This window comes from Thalassophryne amazonica, chromosome 20 (genome assembly GCF_902500255.1).
Source record: "Thalassophryne amazonica chromosome 20, fThaAma1.1, whole genome shotgun sequence".
Lineage (NCBI taxonomy): Eukaryota > Metazoa > Chordata > Actinopteri > Batrachoidiformes > Batrachoididae > Thalassophryne > Thalassophryne amazonica.
This window is the reverse complement of record NC_047122.1, coordinates 44824392-44850304: the sequence shown is the minus strand read 5'-3', so window position 1 is coordinate 44850304 and position 25913 is coordinate 44824392. Positions and strand designations below refer to the sequence as shown.

Sequence of the window (25913 nt, the reverse complement as noted above, 5' to 3'; positions counted from 1 at the left end):
AACAAATATGTAGGACTGCCTTTTTGCATTTACGCAATATCTCTAAAATCAGAAAGGTCTTGTCTCAGAGTGATGCTGAAAAACTAATTCATGCATTTGTTTCCTCTAGGCTGGACTATTGTAATTCATTATTATCAGGTTGTCCTAAAAGTTCCCTAAAAAGCCTTCAGTTGGTTCAGAATGCTGCAGCTAGAGTACTGACGGGGACTAGCAGGAGAGAGCATATCTCACCCGTGTTGGCCTCCCTTCATTGGCTTCCTGTTAATGCTAGAATAGAATTTAAAATTCTTCTTCTTACTTATAAGGTTTTGAATAATCAGGTCCCATCTTATCTTAGGGACCTCGTAGTACCATATTACCCCATTAGAGCGCTTCGCTCTCAGACTGCGGGCTTACTTGTAGTTCCTAGGGTTTGTAAGAGTAGAATGGGAGGCAGAGCCTTCAGCTTTCAGGCTCCTCTCCTGTGGAACCAGCTCCCAATTCAGATCAGGGAGACAGATACCCTCTCTACTTTTAAGATTAGGCTTAAAACTTTCCTTTTCGCTAAGGCTTATAGTTAGGGCTGGATCGGGTGACCCTGGACCATCCCTTGGTTATGTTGCTTTAGACGTAGACTGTGTTTCATAATTATTGTATGGCCTTGCCTTGCAATGTGGAGCGCCTTGGGGCAACTGTTTGTTGTGATTTGGCGCTATACAAGAAAAAAGTTGATTGATTGATCTAGTGTAAAGATGACATCTAACAGTTATGATAAGAAGTTTCCAGGCAGCATTTTTGACCCCTGTGAAATCCTTCATGAACCCCCACCTGGCTAGTTATCACCCTGGGATGGCGATCATATATTTTTATGTAGTCATGCTATACAAAGGCTGGACTGTGAGTGTTGTTTCAGCACCATAAATGGTACAGATGAGGTCAAAACTGGTTTTGGGCTCTTGGATTAATTGTCGATGAAGTTTTTCAAGCATCATTCTTATAGACTGAAAACCTTCCGGTGCAGCTGACTATATTTTGAAGCGTAATCTTCATCTAGAAAAAAAAAACAAACAAACAAAAAAAACAACATGGAAAAGATCAACCGTGTATCATTTATTAGTAATTTTACCATTCTGTTAAAATACTCAGTGCAGTAAAAATACTTGAGCAATGACAGACTTAAAGCGCTAAAACTAATCAAATCATCTGAGCAAATTTACAGAAGCACCTCATATGAGGCAGAAAATAATCTTTCACAGAGAAAGCACAACTGTAGTTGGAAAAAAAATACAGGATAAAATCACTTATTACAACATGTAAATCTACCCAGCTGCAAAGCTGCAGAAAATTCCCCAGTGATCGCTCGTATAACGGCCACAGTCCAGCTTCTCCAATCCCACCAAGGCCATGTGGTCAGGAGCCAGGTGCAGGATGCCCTCCTTTGTTGCAGGACGGAAGTAGATCCGGTCGAAGCGGCAGCGACAGACGAAAGCAATGGACTTGTTGCTGTTGGTCTGCGTGTCCCATGTGTAGCGACAGTGCTCCTGCTTGCCCAGCTGCTCCCACACGTCACAGACGTCGGCGGGCAGGCCAACCTTGGCAACCTTGAATGAAGCACAGCTCAAAAAATTATCTTTCAACCTATAAATATATTTTCTTTATATGTCAATGCTGGAAAAAAAAAAGTTGGAACTTTGTAAATCCCTGAACACAGATTAAATACAAAAAGGTCTAAAAGGTTATACGATTTGACTATTTTATACATAACTATATCCATGGTTCTCAACCTGGTGTTTGAGCCCCACTTGGGGGCGCTAAAGATCTGCACTGAAGTTGTCAAAATGACAAAATTAGAAGTGCACTTTAAATAATGACACAGGCTCCACAATCAAACTAATTCATTTATTTTCCTTTTAGATTAATCAAAGAGAAAGGGGGGAAGCTATCATTAAACATATATATGTGTTAAATTTCATTTCTGTCCCAGTACCAAATAAATAAATATTTATATACTAAAAAAAAAAAAAAAAACAACAACAACAACAACAACACAAACACACTTTATTCCTTTGGAGTATGTGTGTGCGGGCAGCTTTTCTCAAAAATAAGTGGATGTGGGGGGGCTCTAAGAGGAAAAAAAAAAAAAGAGGTTGGAAACAACTGCACTAGATTATATCAAGTATTTTTTTTAAATCCTTTTTTACCATGTATGTGTATATGATTAGGGGTGGTGGCCAAACGATTGCTTGTTTCTAGTGTGGAAGGTTCCTGGTTCAAACCCCACCTCTGCCCATATTGAGGCGTGTGAGGAAGTGCACCTGGCGTAAAACTTGTGCCAAATCAACATGCAGATCCACATCGGATCTGCTGTGTCAACCCAAAAGGAACTTACTTACCATTAGGGCTGAAACGATTAGTCGAGTAAATAATTCGATTACAAAAAATGTTCGAGGCAAATTCTGCGCCTCGACACGTCGTTTAACGTTGTAGTACATGTGCCAGGCCTGTGTGTGGCGCTGCAACGTCCGCAGAAAAGAAAAGAACAGAAGAAGACTAGAGGATAGCAGCTAATCAAATTAGCAACGATACCTCCCGCTTTCCAACGTGACACATAGAGTAAAATAAAGCCTTTTAAGAGAAAGATCGTCCACGCTGATCATCTGAAATAGACTTATTGTGCATTTAAAGCGAAGCAGTGTGTTTGTCTATTTTTTAAAAACACACGGTCTGTTCTACGTGGGGAGGGACGCGGTGGCCGGTGTCGGGCCAAAATACTTAACCCCGTCAGAATCTGCATCCCCTAGCGCGGGAGCGCGCACTGACTCAGTGCAGCGCTTTCAGACGTTCTGCAGCTGTTTAAACGATCTCCTCCTGCTCCCAGACAAAAATAACAGCATGTTGGTTGTTCAATACATGACATTAGAAAATGTTTCATAATCTTTGACGACGTTTAATGCATGCGTGTCTTCACGTCGATTACACGCACAGACACAGACACGGTGTCCAACATAAAAAAAACACTGTAAGACGTTTGTTAAAAAAAAAAGAAAACGCTATAAGACGTTTGTTAAGAAAACGCTGTAACCTGTTTATATATATGTTAAAAAAAAAAAAAAAAAACGCTGTAAGCAGGGGCGTAGGCAGAAATCATAAAATGGGTGGGCCCAGAAAAAAATCAGACGGGCCCAACCTTTGGGGTTGTAGGTATTATAATACACCGTTTGAAAAAGTATGCCTCGTTTGGACATTGCAAGCAACGTTATCACTTAGCCTACAGCACTGGCAAAGTGAGCACACAGATGCGACACGTCAGACACAAGTACTCTTCATGGATAATGCACACACACACACACACACACACACACACACACACACACACACACACACACACACACACACACACACACACACACACACACACACACACACACAGTGCAAGTCTGGTAGCCTACTTGCCTGGGCTTAAACCCAAAACGTCAATAGGTATTTAAATAAGGCATTGTTTCAAAAATGAATTCCAAGTTTAATGATGAACACATCTCAGCCAACTGCACAGACGCTGTGTGCACAGTTACACAGACGCAAAGTGTCAGACACAAGCACCCCATGGACAATGCAAGCAGCAACGCCACGCTTAGTCATGTAAAGTCCTTTAAAATAAAAATTCAAAATATATCCACAACATGAAAACAGGTTGGCTTGGCGGCCAAATTATGAAACTGATAAACAATGGAAACCATGGCTCGGCGGCCAAATTAAAAACCATCAGAATGGACATCAACATGATTCGTGGCAGTTGCAATATAATATTAACAATTAGGCCTATTTAGAAGAAAAAAGTAATTAATGGTCTCACACTTACAATTGATGATTCTTTTTAATGCTACAGCAGGAGATGACGGGGTTTTTGTTGAACTCTCTTATCACGTCATCATCATAGTCCAACGATTCGGTCAGTTCTCTTTCAAGGGAAAGCACGGAGAGTGCATTCAGTCTGTGAGTCAACATGGATGTTCTGGTGGACGTTTGTATTCGATGAACAGGAGAAAACAGCTGTTCGACAGTGCATGTTGTTATTGGCATTGTGATGAGGGCCCGCAGAAGACTATTTATTTGAGGAAAAATGTGGTCCCTCATTTATCGCGGGAGTTACATTAAAAAATAACCCGCGATAAACGAAATCCACGAAGTAGTCAGCGCTATGCTTTACAATTATTATAGATGTTTTAAGGCTGTAAAACCCCTCACTATACACTTTTCTCAAACAGGCATTAACATTTTCTCACTTTTCTCTCCTGTGTAAACACTCTCTTTTTTCTTCTGTGCGAGAAGATTATAAACAGACACGCAGAACACAATGTGCAGGTCTCCCTTCGCTCACTGCCTCCGGAGGTACGGATGCGGGACCCGCAAAGAATCCAAGTCCTCTCTCGGTGGTCACGGAGCTCTGCGGCTGTGGTCAACATCCAGATCAAAACAGTGAGCGTAGTCTCTGGACCTGTTGCCAGATTTGGAGCAATTCCGCACAGCAGACAGGAGGAGGTGGCCCGCTGCTGCATTTACTGAGCCCGCAGAAAGCGCATCGGAGGCAGTGAGAGCAATTGCGGTGATGCCGACCGGTGCCGCGAACGGCCCGCCTGATAAGGACGCAGAACACAATGCGCCGTAAAAAAAAAAAAAAAAAAGCATGCAAAATTGCACTCAAAAAATCTGCGAAACTGCGAGGCCGCGAAAAGTGAACTGCGTTATAGTGAGGGACCACTGTACTCTGAAAATGAATTAATAAAAATCACAGAAGATGAACCAGATTTTTTTGACAAAATGTATTAATTGTCGCTCAGTGCTAATGCAATACAATGAGGCAACAACAGGTGACTGTCCAGTGTCGACTCAGCCTTCTCATTGGATGGGGCGGGCCTGGCTGACAAGTGGGCGGGCCCAGGCCCATCCAGGCCCACCCTTGGCTATGCGTAAGGCTGTAAGATGTTTATGATCGCACCACCGTCAAGATAATCCAGTGATTTTCACTCTTTCTTCAGTTCAGTTCATTCATTCATTAAAATATGAACAGTTATAAACTCTACACTCTTGTACTTGTCTGTGACCTTTTCTGTTTTAAATAAAAGATAAGCAGACAAACGTGATGTCGGTGATGGTTGTTTTGGTTTACAAGAAATAAAATTCAGCTTTTACACTGTAAAAAATCCAGTTGTTTTTACAGAAAAATTCTGTCAGCTGTGGTTTCCAGGGGAATTCTGTCAAAATTACAGTGAATATGTAAATGGTTTGCACATACATACGAGGTCTGTCCACAAAGTATCGTACCTTTTTATTTTTTTCAAAAACTATATGGATTTCATTCATATATGTTTTTACGTCAGACATGCTTGAACCCTCGTGCGCATGTGTGAGTTTTTCCACGCCTGTCGGTGATGTCATTCGCCTGTGAGCACGCCTTGGGAAGGAGTGGTCCCGCCCCCTCGTCGGATTTTCATTGTCTGGAAATGGCGGAATGAAAAGGACTTTTTTTCCATCAGAATTTTTTGAGAAGCTGTTAGAGACTGGCACCTGGAAACCATTCAAAAAAATTTATTAGTTGGGACATGTCTATCTCGGCTTTCAGTGCTTACCAGTCGAGTGAGTATAAGAGAAATTGTGGAGAGCTGGACATGTCCCAACTTGTCCTCTAACACTCCGAAATGGAGGTGTTCCTTTGTCTCGCTTCATCAGTGAATCGGTCGTGATGCGCGAAGCCTCCGCGCGGCTTTCCATGACAAAATCTCTTGTTAAAAGTGAAATCTGCCGGAAAATGGCTGATGTCCAGCTCTTGTGATAACCAGAGAAAGAGCACACGACGGTCTCGTATCCACAGAGCCATCAGCTTAGAAATGATCCAGTGGTTTGTGCCTCGTCGTCGCAGCTCGGAGCGCGGCGCACCGACCGTCCTTAAAGCAGTCCTGAAAGCTGTAATAAAAGTCCTTATTCTCTGTGAAGCCCATAAAACTTTCACCGAAAGCCAGAAAATTTTTTCAAATGGTTTCCAGGTGCCAGTCTCTAACAGCTTCTGAAAAAATTCAGATGGAAAAAAGTCCTTTTCATTCCGCCATTTCCAGACAATGAAAATCCGACGAGGGGGCGGGACCACTCCTTCCCAAGGCGTGCTCACAGGCGAATGACGTCACCGACAGGCGTGGAAAAACTCACGCATGCGTACGAGGGTTCAAGCATGTCTGACGTAAAAACATATGAATGAAATCCATATAGTTTTTGAAAAAAATAAAAAGGTATGATACTTTATGGACAGACCTCGTATTTAGGTAAATTTTACAGTTTAAACCTGTAATAAAAAAATATTAATCTGTAATTTTGATGGTCTTTTCATGTTGAATTGGCATGACCATGCTGATATTAAACTTTTTTTTTTTTTTTTTTTAATTTACAAATATATTAATTCCCTTTGGCTGCTCCCATGATTTTACTCAGGGTCACCACAGCAGATGTACGGAAGCGTACTGCATTTAGTGGATAAAAAAAAAAAATTTGACCGCTGATGTCATAATTACGAGAAAAGATCTCATAATTACAAGGAAAGATCTCATAATTACGAGAATATGACATCAGGATCTCGTAATTATGAGATCAAGCTATTTTTTTTATTTATTTATTTGTGTGTGTGTGTGTGTGTAATCGCTTCCGTACAATGTGCTTCTGTATGTCCAGTCCCTCGGTAAAGACAAGCGTGAGAATGCCCGAGTCATAATCGAAAATCGGCCAATTTGTAACCTCCGTCACTGCACTGTGATCCACACCACAGCACACACAAATTGTGGATTTCCCACTAAACTGTTCCTGGATGAATGAAACTCCTCCACCGTGGAGGGGCACAGCTTGGGCACACAGACTGGCATGTGCCGGGTGGGAGTGAGCCCCACTGTGTCCCTCAGTGGTCGGTGGGTCTGTGTGAATGAAAGCTGGAAGTCGCCCCGTGCTCCTCTCTGGACATTCATCCGGGAGCACTTCAGGGAAAAATCCATACTTTGTGTTTGATTATATAGTGTGTTATCATCGGATGAGCTCAGACCGCGTCTTTACTGAGGGACTGGAAGTACGGAAGCATATACATAAAACAATTTAGACACCTGATCTTTTCCCGTAATTAAGGGATCCTGATCTCGTAATTACAAGATCCTGTGGTCAAATTTTTTTTTAATCCAGTGAATGCAATACGCTTCTGTACAGATGCAAGGAGGGTCTACATGTTGATTTGGCACAAGCTGTACACCAGATACCCTTCCTGCTCCAACATCACATTACACAGTGAAATGTGGCAGGGGTGGGGTTCGAACCAGGAACCTTCAGCACTGAAACCAAGTGCACTAAATACTTGGCCACCACCCCGATATCGGTCTGTATCTTATAGATTGATAAGCACAGTAGCTTTGTGGTTAGTGCATGTTGCCTCAGAGCAAGAAGGTCACTGCTTTGATTCCCACCTGTGGCCTTTCTCATTAGTGATTGACACCTGATGGTAGGCTGCAATTCCAGCTATAAAGATAGGGGAAACAAATTCTGGCAGGCTGACAGATGGTGGCTGCCAGAAAATGTATCCCCTATGCAACTCTACTAAATAAAGACAAAACCTCTGAAATTTATTTTAGGAATTGTGGATGAGCTAAAGTATAAATGAAGATAAAACACCTGATGGTAGGCTGCATTTCCAACAATAAAGATAAGGGATACAAATTCTGGCAGGCCGACAGATGGTGGCTGCCAAAAAATGTATCCCCTATGCAAGTCCACTAAATAAAGACAAAACTTGCTGAAATTTACTGTAGTGATTGTGTATGAGCTAAAGTATAAACAAAGATAAAACATCTGATAGTAGCGTGTAATTTTAATTTAACAAGTTTAGTCCCATTGAGATCAAGATCTCTTTTGCAAGGGAGACCTGAACATGTATAAAGTTTCCAATTCACCTAACTTGCATGTCTTTAAATGTGGGAGGAAATCGGAGCACTTGGAGGAAACCCACACAAATACGGGGAGAACATGCAAACTCCACACAGAAAGGCCACAGGTGGGAATCGAAGCAATGTCCTTCTTGCTTTGAGGCAACATGTGCTAACCACAAAGCTACTGTGCTTATTAATCTATAAGATACAGACAGATATCAGGAGTGGTGGCCAAGTATTTAGTGCACTTGGTTTCAGTGCTGAAGGTTCCTGGTTTGAACCCCACCCCTGCCACATTTCACTGTGTAATGTGACATTGCAGCAGGAAGGGCATCTGGTGTACAGCTTGTGCCAAATCAACATGCAGACCCTCCTTGCATCTGCTGTGGTGACCCTGAGTAAAATGGATGGGAGCAGCCAAAGGGACGTAATATATTTGTAAATTTTACAAAAAAAAACAACAACAAAAAAATGATTAATATCAGCATGACCATGCCAATTCAACATGAAAAGACCATCAAAATGACAGATTAATATTTTTTAATTACAGGTTTAAACTGTAAAATGTACATAAATATGTATGTGCAAACCATTTACATATTCACTGTAATTTTGACAGAATTCCCCTTGAAACCACAGCTGACAGAATTTTTCTGTAAAAACTGGATTTTTTTTTACAGTGTAAAAGTTGAATTTTATTTCGTGTAAACCAAAACAACCATCACCGACATCACGTTTGTCTGCTTATCTTTTATTTAATACAGAAAACGTCACAAACAAGAGTGTACAGTTTATAACTGTTCATATTTTAATGAATGAAGGAACTGAACTGAAGAAAGAGTGAAAATCAGTGGATTATCTTGACGGTGGTGTGATCATAAACATCTTTTTTTTTTTTTTTTACATATATAAACGGGTTGCAGCGTTTTCTTTTTTAACAAACGTCTTACAGCATTTTTTTTTATGTTGGACAACGTGTCTGTGTCTGTGCGTGTAATCGACGTGAAGACACGCATGCATTAAACGTCGTCAAAGATTATGAAACTTATTTTTTAATGTCATGTACTGAACAACCAACATCAATCAATCAATCAAACAATTTTTTTATATAGCGCCAAATCACAACAAACAGTTGCCCCAAGGCGCTTTATATTGTAAGGCAAGGCCATACAATAATTATGTAAAACCCCAACGGTCAAAACTGTGAGCAAGCACTTGGCTACAGTGGGAAGGAAAAACTCCCTTTTAACAGGAAGAAACCTCCAGCAGAACCAGGCTCAGGGAGGGGCAGTCTTCTGCTGGGACTGGTTGGGGCTGAGGGAGAGAACCAGGAAAAAGACATGCTGTGGAGGGGAGCAGAGATCGATCACTAATGATTAAATGCAGAGTGGTGCATACAGAGCAAAAAGAGAAAGAAACAGGAGAGGAGCCTGAAAGCTGAAGGCTCTGCCTCCCATTCTACTCTTACAAACCCTAGGAACTACAAGTAAGCCTGCAGTCTGAGAGCGAAGCACTCTATTGGGGTGATATGGTACTACGAGGTCCCTAAGATAAGATGGGACCTGATTATTCAAAACCTTATAAGTAAGAAGAAGAATTTTAAATTCTATTCTAGAATTAACAGGAAGCCAATGAAGAGAGGCCAATTTGGGTGAGATATGCTCTCTCCTTCTAGTCCCCGTCAGTACTCTAGCTGCAGCATTTTGAATTAACTGAAGGCTTTTTAGGGAACTTTTAGGACAACCTGATAATAATGAATTACAATAGTCCAGCCTAGAGGAAATAAATGCATGAATTAGTTTTTCAGCATCACTCTGAGACAAGACCTTTCTGATTTTAGAGATATTGCGTAAATGCAAAAAAGCAGTCCTACATATTTGCTGTAATAACATGCTGTTATTTTTGTCTGGGAGCAGGAGGAGATCGTTTAAACAGCTGCAGAACGTCTGAAAGCGCTGCACTGAGTCAGTGCGTGCTCCCGCGCTAGGGGATACAGATCCTGTTGGGTATAAGTACTTTGGCACGACACCAGCTGCTGTCTCTCTCTGCCCAGTGTGAGGGGCTGTCAGACCAGGCGAGTCACAGCTCTGTCCCCGGCCACTTTCTTCTGTGTTTCCCTCAGACTCACACTGAGTGTTTGGCTTTTTTGTGCAACACACAACACTTCACAAACACGGTAACTTAAATAAAATAATAATAAAAAAAACAACTGACTGCGAGGCTTGCATGTTCAATCTCCAGCTGAAGTGCATCTGCTGAATTGCAGAGAAAGACGGATAAAAAAAAAAAAAAAAAAAAAAATCACGCAGGGACTCAGCCCATCAACCTTTATAAAAAAAATTAAAAATGGTTAAATTTTACAAGTTGGTAAAAACAAAACAGAAAGTCACATCCCATCGCCATTTCAGCAAAATGCCAACACTTTGGCGCAGTGACATTGTGCCATTGCTTAGGGAGAGCGCAGGACTACTGATGTTTAAAGACGCAAAAGTACTTTTTATCCGATTATTCGATTAATTGCCAGAATAATCAATAGAATACTCGATTACTAAAAAAATTGATAGCTGCAGCCCTACTTACCATGGATATATGGAATGAATAATAAAAAGAAAAGCACAGTGTAGAAAATACTTTGATGCAAGTGGTAAAACAAACGCATAAATTACAATTTCTGAGTATATTATGAAGCATAAAGTAATATTCCGTATTGATGGCAGTGATGTGATACCAAACTGACTGCATTTCTGTAGCACTTTTCCATGTGACACAGAAAGCACTTTACAATGATGCCTCACATTTACACTTTCACCGATGTCAGTATGCTGCACACCGGGAGCAACACGCAGATTAAAGATCTTGCTCAAAGTCACCTTGTCTGACAAGAAATCAAACTGAAGATCCACTGGTCACGTGCACGCCTCTCTAACTTCCAGGGCAATGTGTGCAAAGCAATTTTATGTTGTGATCGTTTTATTTTAGCTGCAGAGCCAATTAGTATGTGTATATATGGTGTGTTTCCTAAAACCTGCATTGATGATTTTACAAAAGTGTTCGTCCACACCTGAGGAATGACAGAAAGCAAATCTGAAAAGAAACTCCTAACCTCGTAGTCCCTCAGGTTGGTGTCTCCCCCAAACACGACGGTGACATGGTCAGGCGTCTCGCTCATCCTCTGCATCACCACTCGCAGCTGTTTTTTCCGCTCCTCCCCGTGGCTCTTACAGCTCTCCATGTGCGATGTCATTAAGCACAACTTCTGCCCTTTGAAATCCACCTGATTTTTAAAGAATGCAACTTTGTGTCACATGCTGATTATGACAATGGTAAATATGCGGCATGCACCATTTGGATAAAAGTGAACCAACCTGAGCTACAAGCAGATTCCTCATCATTTTAGTGGTTGGGTAAGGCACTATCTCGCTCTCCAACAGTTTGACTCGACCCCTTTTCAGCATCATCCCAGTGAAGTAACCACATTCACCAGCTGATTGGCACAAAAACAACGGGTGGTTACGACATGACGCTTCCCACTATTACACACACACCCCAATCAGATGTTTAGTCAGCTATATTTTAGTATTGTTTATAACCTTTTGCATGATACTGTGCCCTAGTTATTTTAATGTAGGCAGACTGTCAGGTCCCAAAAAGATCATCTGGCAATAAAAGGCATCAGAAGGTTCCAAGTAGTTTAGCAAAAATAAATAAAAATCCAATGAACACACTTTCATAACTCAATGTACCTTCAATGAACACGTAGCTGACGGCCCGTTTCTTTAAGTACTGCACATAGGGTGGGATGAGCTCCTGCAGGAACACCACGTCAGGACTATATCTAATCAGAAAGAAGATTCATTTGTCAAATAATGTCTGTCTTTCAACACACCTGTGGCTGACAGTTTTTCAATGACCAATCATATACATATACACTCAACAAAAATATAAACGCAACACTTTTGGTTTTGCTCCCATTTTGTATGAGATGAACTCAAAGATCTAAAACTTTTTCCACATATACAATATCACCATTCCTCTCAAATATTGTTCACAAACCAGTCTAAATCTGTGATAGTGAGCACTTCTCCTTTGCTGAGATAATCCATCCCACCTCACAGGTGTGCCATATCAAGATGCTGATTAGACACCATGATTAGTGCACAAGTGTGCCTTAGACTGCCCACAATAAAAGGCCACTCTGAAAGATGCATTTTTATCACACAGCACAATGCCACAGATGTCGCAAGATTTGAGGGAGCGTGCAATTGGCATGCTGACAGCAGGAATGTCAACCAGAGCTGTTGCTCATGTATTGAATGTTCATTTCTCTACCATAAGCCGTCTCCAAAGGCGTTTCAGAGAATTTGGCACTACATCCAACCAGCCTCACAACCGCAGACCACGTGTAACCACACCAGCCCAGGACCTCCACATCCAGCATGTTCACCTCCAAGATCGTCTGAGACCAGCCACTCGGACAGCTGCTGGAACAATCGGTTTGCATAACCAAAGAATTTCTGCACAAACTGTCAGAAACCGTCTCAGGGAAGCTCATCTGCATGCTCGTCGTCCTCATCGGGGTCTCAACCTGACTTCAGTTCGTCGTCGTAACCGATTTGAGTGGGCAAATGCTCACATTCGCTGCCGTTTGGCACGTTGGCGAGGTGTTCTCTTCACGGATGATGCGAAGGAGATGTGTTGCACTGCATGAGGCAAATGGTGGTCACACCAGATACTGACTGGTATCCCCCCCCAATAAAACAAAACTGCACCTTTCAGAGTGGCCTTTTATTGTGGGCAGTCTAAGGCACAGCTGTGCACTAATCATGGTGTCTAATCAGCATTTTGGTACGGCACACGTGTGAGGTGGGATGGATTATCTCAGCAAAGGAGAAGTGCTCACTATCACAGATTTAGACTGGTTTGTGAACAATATTTGAGGGAAATGGTGATATTGTGTATGTGGAAAAAGTTTTAGATCTTTGAGTTCATCTCATACAAAATGGGAGCAAAACCAAAAGTGTTGCGTTTATATTTTTGTTGAGTATATATGTTTTGCATGTGAGACAACAATTTAATAATACAGGACACACAACGTAGCTGTACTTAAATGAACAATTACACTGTCTGCACTGTCTCAGTTCAAGTATTACCATTTACCATCAGGTCACGCTATATCCATCAGTGGCATGTTTTCCACTGTTTCAAAACACCCATGTCCACTGTTTTAAGGCACCTGTCTGCGTGTACATTTACACAAATGGGAGGCCTGCTAACATTGTTCCACAAAAGCTACACTGACAAAGCCCACTTCTCAACTGTGACTGCAAATGATTACTTATGTTTAAATGGATTGGAGGCTAATCACCTCGAAATGCATTTATGTCCTAAATTGTTAATGTTACATTTTTTGATAAACCCTTTTAATTAAAGCTAAAAGTCTACACTACAAGAACATCAAGGTTATTTCATTTCATTTCTATTGTGGCAGTGTAGAGCAGGTAAGACAGGTGACTTAGAAGTTTTTGAACCTGACCCAGAAAACGGGTGCGGTTCTCCATCTTTTGCATTCCGAGAAACCAACATTCCTCAAAAGTGTGTGTCAAAAGTTTTGACTCACTGGTACAATGATGAGAAATTCTGGTTTCTCAAAATGCAAAAGTTGGAGAACCACACCCAACATTTTCTGGGTCAGGCTCCACACTTCTCAATCGCCCCTCGTAGCTCACTGGATTAGAAGCTGGCCTGCCATTCTGTAGACCTGGGTTCGAATTCCACTCATGATGCCTCTTTTTGTCTTGTAAGTCACTTAAATCTGCATCATCTCAGTTCACGCAGCTGTAAAGGAGTACCAGCATTGGCTGCAGAAGTAACATACACTGGACTGGTGTACCATCCAGGGGGAGTGGTAGACTCTCATCTGCTTCACACTACAGAATCTGGAGAGATGCACCAACTGACCTCAGGGCCTACACAGGACTTACTGCTATTGTGGTAGTGTACAGAGACAAAACTGCAAAAACAGGATCATGATCCAAACATTTATGGCCTTAACTGTAATAAATGCCAGATAAAACCTGTCATTACACAATATGAACTCTTTAATACTTACAGCACTAAGTAGGAGCACAGACCCCGTGCACGCTCTGCAAGGTTGTCAGTATCAAGTCCATCCACATTCCACGAGATAAGTGAGAGCTTGTTGGCATCATCTTCTGGAGATTTACGTGCAGTGGCAGGGCTGTCTTCAGTCAAATCTATGCTGGAATGTGTGGAAAAATTTAAATAGAGAGCTGTTTGATGAGTAAACATCACAGCAGGTAGCATGACATGAATTCAACAAAACTGAGAAACCTGACCAGTCTCCTTGAACATTTTCCTCAGCCTTCTTGCTCTTGGTTTTAGAGTCGGTGGCCTCTGGAGAATCTTCCACTTCAAACACACTCTCCATGTCAGCTTCAAAGAATGAGTTCAAAGCTACCTGGTAGAGAAAATATGTCTTATTATAACATAATAAACAAAACAAATAATATTTATTTGTACTTCTTTAGTTTGAGGGCCTCATTTAATCCTCAAGCAACCAAGATATTTTATAGACTAATGGTTGTCCATTCGGCTGCTCCCGTTTTGTGTTCGGGGTTGCCACAGTGGATACAACCAGATCCGCATTGATATTTGGCACAGCTTTCACGCTGGATGCCCTTCCTGACGCAACTCCAGTGTTACCTGGAGAAACACACACAGCCGCTGGTGTTCCAAAGAGGTCTCCCATCCAAGTACTAACCAGGTCCTGCTCAGCTTCTGAGATCTGACGGGATCAGGCTGACACAGAGCAAATCGTGGTAGGATAATTATAGCATCAAATATAGAAGAACTGGTGACAAGTAAATATGCCAATACTTTAACACAAATCTCAATGAACCCCTCAGTCATCCCTTTGTGACAATCATGAGCTATTTTCATCCTCACTTTGGGCATCAAAAATCAGTCTCGATGCTTGTGCAGCTGTAAATCTTGCTATTCTAGCTCTGTTCCTTGCAAAAAAGTAAATATAACGATTAGAGTTGGCAAATTACAATACCATCTGAGGCTATAATGTTGAAAATCTCAGATCTTTCCCGGGGGGTCATAAGTGACCCCAACACAAGTTTGGATTACACTTGCCACACGGATCAGCAGATCCTTGCAAAATTCTATGAACAAATGCAGGACAAATAATGTAATTTAAATTTTTTAACTCATAATTCGTTTATTGTGTGAAGTATAAAACATGTTATAAAAATATAATAAAAGCACACATCATTAGTCATACAAAAGTACGTACCATGGTAAAAAAAACAGTGTAAAACCCGTAAATATCACAGAAAAAAAAAAAAAAATCACCATAGTATTTTTTTAAAGTACTGACGCTTGGAGTATTTACCACATGATGAGGGAGGCTATTCCACAAAGTTAAAACTCTATCAGAAAAATATATATATATTCTGAGGTCATATCTGCAGCTTAGTCTTCTTATAAATATATATAAATAGAGTGACAGATTCATGGTAGGAAACTTTTTTCCGATCAAAATTCGAAAAATGGTACACAAAAAAAAAAAAAACGACCCTACTCGGTCGCTTGAGGATTAAACGAAGCAGTAGACTGTGGAAGGAAACTACACCAGCTACACACACAACTAACTTACTAACTAAACTACCTCCATCTGCCAGTTGTTTTCAGCTAAGTAGCACTGAGCTACAGCAGCATCACTTCCTGCTATTACCGCAAACTCTTCGCACAAACGAGCTCTGTCCTCTTCGACGTTAGAAGCTGACGGTTTGTCCGACTCGGACGGAGTGTTCATTTTATATAATTATTTGGTTTTCTCACAGAATGACAATAAAAACAACCAAGTCACCACACAAGATTTCTCTCTGTTCAATGCGCATGCGCGACCTGGTTAGTTCAAAGGTCGAGGTGTGAAAAAGTAAATAGGACAGTAAAACTGTCTAAATCTATAATAAACATAATCTTACAGATACGTATACGAAGGAGTGAAAATGCAATTGTTTTAAAAAGATATTTCAATATAAATATTATAAATAATTACCTTTGAGATTATCCCAAACGCTTTCTCAAGAAAAGCTACAGCTCGAGAAAATCCGTCTGTGCTTCTATATATACGGGCACGGACCCGTATCTACAGAGACCGTTCTAAAGATACGGAGCAATAAAGCAGTAAAAGTCATTACATACCCGTAAACAAGTCAGCTGGTCTGAAGATCGTAAAAGTCCAACTGTAGAAAGCCACACGCAGCGTCAAACGACACACAGCGTGGCACGTCACGAGTTTTTTTGTTCTCATAAAATTACGACTTTATTCTCGAAGTTTAAATAATAATAAACTCAATGTGGCCCTAAAACGCCGCCGTAGGATCCATAACCATAACTGTCATTTTTTAAATTAATTTATTTATTCTTTTGTCAACAGCCTTTTCTATGTTGAAAATCGATCACGTGAATGTTTCGAAACGCGGTCCCGAACCCTGTATCGAAACTTGAATCTTCAAAAGCGTCCGCGACGCGTCGGTTTCTCGGCACAACAACGCCGGTGCGCAACACAAGTTTGACATTGCCTGCTTCGTTCGCCTTAACAAAGTCCGCAAAATGACGTCGGTGACTTTAAATGGGTTAAAACAAATAATGAAAGCAATGACCGACGCGCCGGGCTTCGACAGAGTCCTGCGCAAGGTGAGGCTTCGCATCGTATTTGAACCGCGAATTTCAGTTAAGTGGGAGAAAACGCAGCAGATCGCCTCGAATCTTTAGGAAAATTGTCCCTTTTATTTTATTTATTTATTTTGGCCCCCTTCAGGTGGATGTCCTGTCTGCCGTGGAGGGTAAGGTGGTGTGCGAGATGAGAGTCGGAGAGGAGCACACGAACCGCGGCGGGACGCTGCATGGCGGCCTGACGGCCACGCTGGTCGACGTCATCTCCACTATGGCCATCATGTGCAGCGAGAGAAGAGCACCGGGGGTCAGCGTGGACATGAACGTGACGTGAGTCCACCAGCCGCCCCGCCTCCCACGAAACAAACAAACAGATCTGATTAAATATGTTATTAAGAAAAGTCCATTCATGTTCCCCCTGAAGATGTCAGACCAGAATTATTTTTGCATATTTGCACGTGTAGTGGGTGGAGCAGTGGGATAAGGTCAATATATTGACCTTGGTATGATGACCGGCTATGCTCCCTCGCTGTCTGTGCCCTTTGCACATCACCTTGTCAACATTGTTACTAACCAGCTGTAAACATGGTCACAGCCTGGTCTGAGACTCAATCGCTTCACGCTACAGAATCCAGCGATACGCACCGGCACAAATGAGCCTCAGGGCCTATACAGGACTTGCTACGTCTTCATGTGGTGTGTTGCCATTATGTTACGCGTCATTGAAATCTGTAAACAGGTTGAGGGTTCATTTACTTGACAATGAAATAAGCATTAATTAACAGTTAAAGAGTAAATAAAATGTTATGTAAAGGTGCACAGAGGCACGACTTTGATGCACGCACTCGCACGCCGTGTTGTGCAGGAGAATAAACTCATCTAACAGGTGCAGACTGAACATGACACGTGCAACTACACCAAGAGAATTTTGAAATGTAAAAAAAAAAAATCTTTCACGCATAAATGACGCGCAACGTGGTGCAATCTGCTCATAAACACTATGTGCAGCTCATCGAGTAAATAAGTGAATAGAGTGGTTGTGTCAGCGCACTGCATCAGTGCGCAGTTCATCTGAACAATTATAACAAGATGTTAAATCTATCATAAACATACCTTTTACAGCCGCACACAAGAAGGAAAGATTATGCAGCTGTTTTACCAAGCCATGACAATGTAAACATGACAAATAATGACCTTGTTAGACGGCTCCAAAGGCTTTCTCCAGCTCGTTCAGCATGTGTGCACGAGCAGCTCCGGCTGGAGTGGTCTTCTGTGAGTCAGGAAGCGATTAGAGCAGTTTTCAGCCACCAACTTGCAGAGAAAATGATTAATCTTTGGAATGAGCTTCCCTGCTCCCTTCGCTCGATAGACTCTGTCGATGTTTTTAAAAAGCAACTTAAGACTCACCTTTTTAAAATTGCATTTTAGCTTGATTTTCTTTTAAATGTTTATGTGTTATTTTGTATTTATTGATTTTATCATGTGAAGCACTTTGTGACCCTGGTCTGTGAAAAGTGCTATATAAATAAAGTTTACTTACTTACTTAATCCCCTACAAAATTATTATTTTATATACGCAGCGTCCAGTGCAAAGTGCATGGCAGCTGGTGGAACAAAGCATAGCGTCCAGCTGGGAACACAGCAGGTGGGATCATCACAATGTGCGTCCAAATATCAGGGCACCTTAATCATTTATTGAGGGTGTTCAGCACCTTGAATAAATACTAACCAAACATTAAATTTTAAGTGTTAACTGATGCTTATTTATACTGCATTAGTCTTATTGTAAAGTGTTACCTTTGCACTTCCAAAGTCACTATCATGTGATTCATTAGACAAATGTCTCTGCCTGAGTTTTTGTTTCCTCAGGTGTAATTATTTTAGTTAAGCAATTAACCCCTTGAATCACAATCACTTTTTGTCTTATTAGCCCTACATCTGGGCTTCTACTTTTTAAGTAATATTTTGTTAATCTCAGTCTTACAGCCGTTACAGCGTGGTGATTTAGCCAGCGTATGCTGACCGTATTGAACACGCTGGCATACGTCGAACAAGTTATGGGAAAGTTTTGTATACGTTAAGAGCACGTAGATATGTCGTAATACAGAGTACCTCGAAAAATTTTGGGCATGCACAATATTTTTGATGTATGGCTCATAAGTCCTGCATATGTGGGACATAAGTTGTAGCTAAGTTATGCCATTGTTGACACGTTTCTTGTTAGTTACTCATACGCAGAAATATGTCCATTAATACTGTGTGCTTTGATTGGCTGAAAGCTGCAGTCCTCATGCAAACAGACCGTTTCAATTATTTTGTTAATTTCAAAGAAAGTGTGGACTTTTGGCATGCCTTGAATAGCTTCGTCCTCATCTTCTCTAGCGCGTTCACATTTTCCTGCAGCAATAATGCCTCAGGACGTTTAACACTGAAACCTGTGGCCTCAATCCCCCCCCCACAGGTATATGAATGCTGTCAAAATTGGAGAAGACATACTGATCACTGCCCAAGTTCTGAAGCAAGGCAGGACCCTAGCCTTTGCTACTGTGGACATCACCAACAAGGCCACAGGGAAGCTGCTCATACAAGGAAGACACACCAAGCACCTCGGCAGCAGCTGATCTGTTTTTGCCTCTGAGCCTGTCAGCATGTGCACTGTCAAAAGCAGTAACAAGGTTGATGCTGAAACTGTACGTCAATATCTGATTAAAAACTGGTGCTGTACCGATGTTACTAATTTTTTTTAAATAGTTCTGGAGACTTCTGCTTGTTTGCAAACCACCCTTTCTGTAAAACAATTTTTAAACATACAGACGGGGGCCCCACTCTCCATACATCGCTTAAAAGATCCAGGATCAACTGGCTGACGAAGCAACTGCTGATCTTTCCAACGTAAGTCAAGATTTAGTTCTACAACCCCGTAATTCTTACGTAGTACTCGATATCAGCTTAGGTCTTTCCTCCTCTCTCTTGTATTCGATGACACCAACTTTAGCCAATTAGGGAAAAGTTCTGTTGTCACATGGGTGGTTCCCAGTTGGTGCAGCCAGAGATGCACAACTGCAGTGCCCGACTGCCAGCAACCCTTGAGACTTTAATGTGTGACGTTCTGCAGAGCCACAGAAAGTCGTGCAAGAATTTTAACATTTATTGGTTTAAACCATGACTTTTTTCATCTCTGCCAAACGATGATGAGCTCATTCACCCAATAAACACTAATGGACACCTGCTTGAGCCAGTCAGCTTTGAGTAGGGGAGGTACCACTCAGGTCCTCAAAGACCAAGTATGGGAACCACTGGACTATAGGGCTGCATGGAATCTGGAAACCATCATCAGCAGTTCTCTCTAAAAAATTAAGTCAGGATACAAAGCGTAATGATTGAATGCTCGTATCAACTGATTGTGTCTCCTGCAAGAACAATAGCCAGTTGGGTGAATTTTCTGAAACCTGTTTAAATCCATCATCTGATTAAATTTGCATCATATAATCCTGCTCCAGAGTAGTTCAAATTTAAAAGATAAGTTTTGAAAAACCGCCAACTAAATCGATTTACGGCAGTAATCCACGTAGAGAAAGGGACGCCACACACTAAAGCCCGATCGCTCAGCAGTGCTGGTTCACACACATGCAGTAAAAACAAAAACCACAACACGTATGCATTCAGAATTTGCACTGTATTGGGATATGCTCAGCAGTATTGATTTGAGACAGGGAAACAGTACACACCTTATACCTTTTCAACTGAACACACAATCAACAAGGAGCGCAAAAAAGAAAAAAAATGCACTATGTACTTAATTCTCTTTGAAAAGCAAGCCTGCAAAACCCAATTTCAACTTTAACATGGCAGCAAATTAATTTTAGGTCAAATACAAGAAAATAAATGTTAGTTTTTAGCAACTTTTGTTAGGTGTTAAGTTTAAACATAGATCACATTTCGTCTTGCCAACCCACATCCCAAACATCAGACTTGAGCAGCTTAAATGAATAGTACATGAACAGCCTGACCTTTGACATCTAACCAACATGTCGTATAAAATGCCTTTCGAGGTCAAACATTTTATCAAAGACCTGTGTGTTGCAGAGAACGTAAATTACACCAAACCATGTCCAGGGAAAGAAACTAAGGCGGTTTGTAAGCGCAATACCTACACCATGTGATTTTATTTGACAAATATTGTTCATCTCGTTAGCAGGTGTCTTTTTTTTTTACCCTCTCACTTAATGACACCTGTCCTTGGGTCAAGACTGGTTGTTCTAGATACCCCACTGACATTACAAACAAGCCTTAACAATCCTTTCTTATGATAAGGATATAAACCATGTCCATCTGAACCACCATGAAGAAATGCAGATTGTTTGTTCCTGTTTTGATGCAAGAGTTCCTTCAGTGACCGGTGCAGTTGACAGTGCGACTCCAAGAGAACAACCAACAATAAAAATCAATGTTCGTGCAGGTTAAAAAAAAGAAAAAAAAAAAAAAGAAGATGCAAACGAGTGAGTAGAAGGGAATGGCGTGGGAGGGGAAAAAAAAGTGGAAACCAATCCAAAAATGGCAGGGAGAAGAGGCGGAACACTGGAAATGTGAGGGTGGGGAGGAGGGGGCGGGGCAGGCGGGTGGGGTGGAACTGAATTAACTTCAGGTCAGGGAGGAGAAACAGGCAACGAAAAGGACAGGTCCAAGCACGAGTTCAAATCTTTGAAATGGAAACAGGTGGAGATGAGTACATCAATGTGCTTCTGAAAGCTTATGCAGAAAGGCATGGACGGGGCTTTTCCCCATGTGTGGCCAGGTGGAGCAGGAGGCCTTAATCAGGCATGTATGGACGGAGGTTATCCTCGATGTCCCCCATGCCCCAGCAGGTCAGCTGGTCCTGGGGCAGGTACAGGCAGAGGCTGCACAGTTTGAAAACTGTGGCCTTTGTTTTTGGTGTCTGCAAGAGAAGCGGGCAGAGAACAATGTTTGGACGCAGTCGCGAGGTTTCAAAAGCACAATTTTACAGGTAATTACTATGTACGTATTTGCAACACCAAACTCGGTCATCGTGCAATTTGAAAATGCTGTTCACAACAAAAATTTTCCAACCGATAAGACTCACCTGCAAGTGCTGTCTATCCATGAAGAGAAAGACAGACTGAGTTGGGTTGTTCATGACCATTCCAGCCTTGTCCTTACGACCCAAAGCATGCAAGCACTGCTTCTCGTAGTCTCCATGATGAAATTCAAACTTGGCCTGTTAATCAAAGTTGTTTAAGTGAGAGAATTTTTATCCCCATCTCCCAAAATTTGCAGTCAAAAAGATGCCGTCAACAGTGGGTTCAACTACATGACAAACAAGAAGGCACATTTGTGTTGCAGAGAATCCCTCAACGTTGTATTCAATTTAAAAAGTCCAAAAACAGATATCGGGTGGAACTCTTGACAATTGTCTCATATATGACTAAATGAAAACATTTTGAACAAAGTTGAACGAACTTCAAATTAGCTGTGTCGCTGAACTAACCATGCAAAAGCACCAGGAGTTCAGTACTACTATTGTGTAAAATGTCTGAAATCCATCCAGTTTAGGAGTAATTTTGCTTATAGTGCAGCAGATAACTGAAACAATCGTGCAAATGGTGATATGAGCACAAATACTCTTTAGACATTACTCTTTTGAAAAAAACGACTGGCCACTTGAATTTTCACTACGCGGCCAGGTAGGTGTCAGTTGAAGAATTACACAGGGGTCAACATTAAAAATGCTCAAATCATTTTGAAAACTACTCCACATTATTTGTCTGACTGTCAAGATTCCATAAAGGTATAGTTTGGACTATCGATGACTGAATGATCAGGAGTTATGAGGTAAAAACAGCAAAAATGGTGACAAAGGTCAGTTTCAGTTTGTACAGGGGTCAAAAGTTAAAGTTCCTTCAATTTTGGTAAAAAGTGATGCAAATTATTGGTTGAGCTAATAGGATTAATTAATAAATGGAATAGTCCTGATTGTGTTGAATATTTGTTCTCCAAAGTCAAACAAGGTTAACGTCCATTGGATTTTGACATGACATATGTTACCCCGTAACATGATAACTAAGCACGATACATGGTCCAAACTATTCCTTTCCTTTGTGCCAACTTTCATGCTTGTATCACCATTTGCACGATTTTGCTCTAAATATTCTCTCAGCTGCTGCACTATTACAAACCCTACTGACAGATGCGTGGACAAGGTGAGTCCTACCCCACCCCTCAACAAATGTTTGTTTACAGGGGTTTAACAAAACCAAACAAAAAAAAACTATGGCTGCTAGGGATTTTAAAAAGATTGCAATAATCAATACTCTGTTCACAAAAGTGGGGGATCCTTAAAGGGTCTTGGAGAAACCTGATCATGCTCAAAATTCAACTTCTCCAAGATGCATTAATTTACAATGTCCATTTAAAATTTGCTGGGAACCAGGTAAATGTTTCAGTTATGTGCACAGGAAAGTCTGTCTGATGCAAGCACAAGCAGAACACAATTCTATAACCTTCTGGTCTTAAGGCTGGTACAAATTAACACATCAGCCACTCACTTAAGGTTTCATCTTACCTGAACAGGCCTAAAGGGTTCATCATCAGCCCCCTTCCATCTGGAGAACAGCAGGCAGACAATCTTCTCGATATCATTGCGTGGCCAAAGGATGAAATCCATCTCCTGTGTACAACCTATCACATCCTACAACGGCAGAGGAAAGAAAACATAAGACAAAGACACAGACTTTTAAGGCTTCCTGCCCGTTGTTCAAAGACTTACCCTTCGCATTGACTGGTATCGGGGCGCGTGTAGTTGTACAACATCTTTTTGCAGGAGTTCTATGGAGCTCTCAAGAGAGTAGCTAGAATCCCGCACACCCCGTAGGATGTTTTCTTCATAGTTGTTGGTCATCACTGGCACCACTTCAGCTACTTCAAAAAGTGCAGACTTCTTCTTCTGTAACGACAAATCAGTGAATCATTACATATTTTGGTCATGGCGTGAGGAACGTTTTTTGAAAATTAAGACTGATACGTTTCACAGAATATTTTTTTCAAATGTGTTGACAAACCTTTTCTTTGAATACGAAGGCTATATAAATCTTGAAGTCAAACTGATCAGCCAAAGATTCCCTCTTCTTCCGAAGCTGAGCTCGTAGTCTATTCCTCGTTTGATTTCTTCGTGAGGTTGGGTCCCCCATGGTTGGATTTGAATAGTATCGTCTTCTCTCAAGCAAAATACTTCAAACTACTCTGTGTGCTTGCTACCCTTTGCTGCAACAACACATCAAACACCTCCACACCAAATCTCTGAAATGTCCACTAAACTGGAAATGTCAAAAAGCAAAACTAGGTCATTTTTTAAAAATTTTTTTTGTAAACTGGCAGAGGGGGACTACATTGGCCGAGAAGCAAAAACCACATCTCAGTTGTTTGAATACCCACGTTTTAAGACATGACTTTTAGCTAAGAACCAAATAAGCCATTTCTCAGCCACCCATCAACACTATTAACAAGAGGCTTAAACGGAAAAAGCAACTTTGGAGCGTTACTGAAATCAACAGAAAATATTCCACCTAAGAATAAAACCCCATATCGGCAATATACTAATGAAGTAGAGGACCACAGAGAGTAGCAAGCAAACACATATTCAGTATTATATTCTGCGACATTTCAAAGTCCCTCATCCATGACTGTCATTGTGCGTTTCTCAGGCGTTATGTGCGTTATTATGGGGATACAGACGAACATGGCTGGTAAACAGAGTTGCCAAAAGATATTGGCGCCACATAACATCGAAGACTACTGCAATAGTAACTTGACATTTCCTTGACTTTTACTGCCACTCATTCAGCCCACGGCCTGCGCTGCTGCCACTGTGGATAGTCATGATGTGGGTCTATTTCTGTTAGCACACTAGCTACAGTGTAAGCATTCACATCCAACACTAACTAGTAGTGAAATTACGCAGCTACATCTTTATCTTCAGACCGACTGGATTGATTGAGGCCTGTGCATACCAGGCTAGCTAACGCAGTCATCTTCGCACGCTTTTACATTTTTTCGCGTACTAACTGACAAACCTAACTGCCACTGTTAACTGACAAACAGCCGATGCTAACGGACTCTGCCTGCGCTGTGCATTTTTAGCTACCTTTAATTTACGCCAACCGTGTTTTGACAAAATAATAATAATAATAAAAAAATATCACTCAGGGAAAACAACGAGCAACCACGGACGAACGCTCAATAGCGAAAGAAACTAACAAATTTCTCTTTCACGTCGACGGTTGGCTGCGCTAGTTTTCTTCAGTCGTCACAACCTCGGGCCCTGCCGCATGCCATGTCAAGATAAATCAACAATCAGGCTGAAATCCTCCGTTCTTTCAGTCAACATGTGGCGTGGTCTGTCTCCCGGCGGGCCCATATTTAACGGCGTGTCGTCCAACGTTTTTGCGTTTGTTTTTATTGTTAATATTTTCAAGCAGCTGAGCTAACTGCAAGCACGAGCTGAACGCGCCACAGCCTACCCGAAATGGCCGCACGCGCATCATCGGACACAAAAAGATATGACCGTTGTTGCCAGATTTTCTGAAAGAAATAAGCATTCACGCCTGCGAAAACAGATATAAAAGAACGAGAGTTGTCCAAAAATGAGACGTGACTTAAAAATTGCTCAGATTTATGGAGCCCTACCCCCCCACACACGTTGACATTGGTGAGGAAATTATTATTGCATGGCCACAAATTATTAAGGTGTTGGTAAGTATAATGCGTGGCAACAAAAAGCCACTTTTTATTTCCAGAAATTAATTTGATTGTATAACATCAAATAATATCAAGTACAGGGTGTCCCAGAAAAATATGCAGCTTTTCATCTGCAAAGAAGATGGCCATAACATATATATATTTAAAAATAAATATATGTCTGTATAGAAAGCTGAAGGGTTGAAGTTTATTGTAGTGTCAAAACTGCCACCAAAATTAAAATTTTTGGAATAGGCCGTGCCTACGGGTATGGACCCGTATCTACAGAGACCGTTCTACGGAGGGTGTCTTACCGACCAATCAGAATGCGCAAATATGTGTGTACCCTTACCATATGCGGCTAAAGGTCCGGCAAGGCTTCAAAACTCATCCGTACATTGTCCGTATCTTCAGTGAACCTCGGTCTGTACCTTTAGCAGTCCGGCAGAAGATACGGATGTACATACCCGTAGCCACTTCATTTAATAAGGTGTTGTTTACTTTTAGACGCGTTGTCATGTTCTC

At 41.4% G+C, this 25913-nt stretch overlaps 3 protein-coding genes across 4 annotated transcripts; 1 reads left to right on the top strand and 2 right to left on the bottom strand.

The window, feature by feature from the left end:
• Positions 1-1201: 1201 nt before the first annotated feature.
• On the bottom strand, positions 1202-15850 carry tdp2b (tyrosyl-DNA phosphodiesterase 2b). Of its 2 annotated transcripts, none has more exons than XM_034161095.1 (7): positions 15625-15850; positions 14285-14406; positions 14038-14187; positions 11672-11763; positions 11294-11412; positions 11032-11202; positions 1202-1580 (listed from the first exon to the last, which is right to left on the bottom strand). In XM_034161095.1, the coding sequence occupies exons 1-7, from the start codon at positions 15769-15771 to the stop codon at positions 1299-1301; spliced, it is 1083 nt and encodes a 360-aa protein (XP_034016986.1). In that variant the 5' UTR covers positions 15772-15850; the 3' UTR covers positions 1202-1298. The 2 variants fall into 2 exon arrangements, with proteins under 2 accessions (XP_034016986.1, XP_034016987.1); XM_034161096.1 differs by having other exon boundaries at positions 14285-14402; positions 15625-15758.
• Positions 15851-16477: 627 nt separating this feature from the next.
• Positions 16478-19362, top strand: acot13 (acyl-CoA thioesterase 13). The gene is made up of 3 exons (XM_034161097.1): positions 16478-16658; positions 16783-16967; positions 19099-19362. Exons 1-3 carry the CDS (start codon positions 16575-16577, stop codon positions 19256-19258), a joined length of 429 nt encoding a protein of 142 aa, XP_034016988.1. The 5' UTR covers positions 16478-16574; the 3' UTR covers positions 19259-19362.
• Positions 19363-20294: 932 nt separating this feature from the next.
• c20h6orf62 (chromosome 20 C6orf62 homolog) lies at positions 20295-25199 on the bottom strand. Its single transcript, XM_034160263.1, has 5 exons — positions 23714-25199; positions 23422-23598; positions 23218-23343; positions 21739-21873; positions 20295-21573 (listed from the first exon to the last, which is right to left on the bottom strand). Exons 1-5 carry the CDS (start codon positions 23840-23842, stop codon positions 21448-21450), a joined length of 693 nt encoding a protein of 230 aa, XP_034016154.1. The 5' UTR covers positions 23843-25199; the 3' UTR covers positions 20295-21447.
• Between the last annotated feature and the right edge of the window lie 714 nt (positions 25200-25913).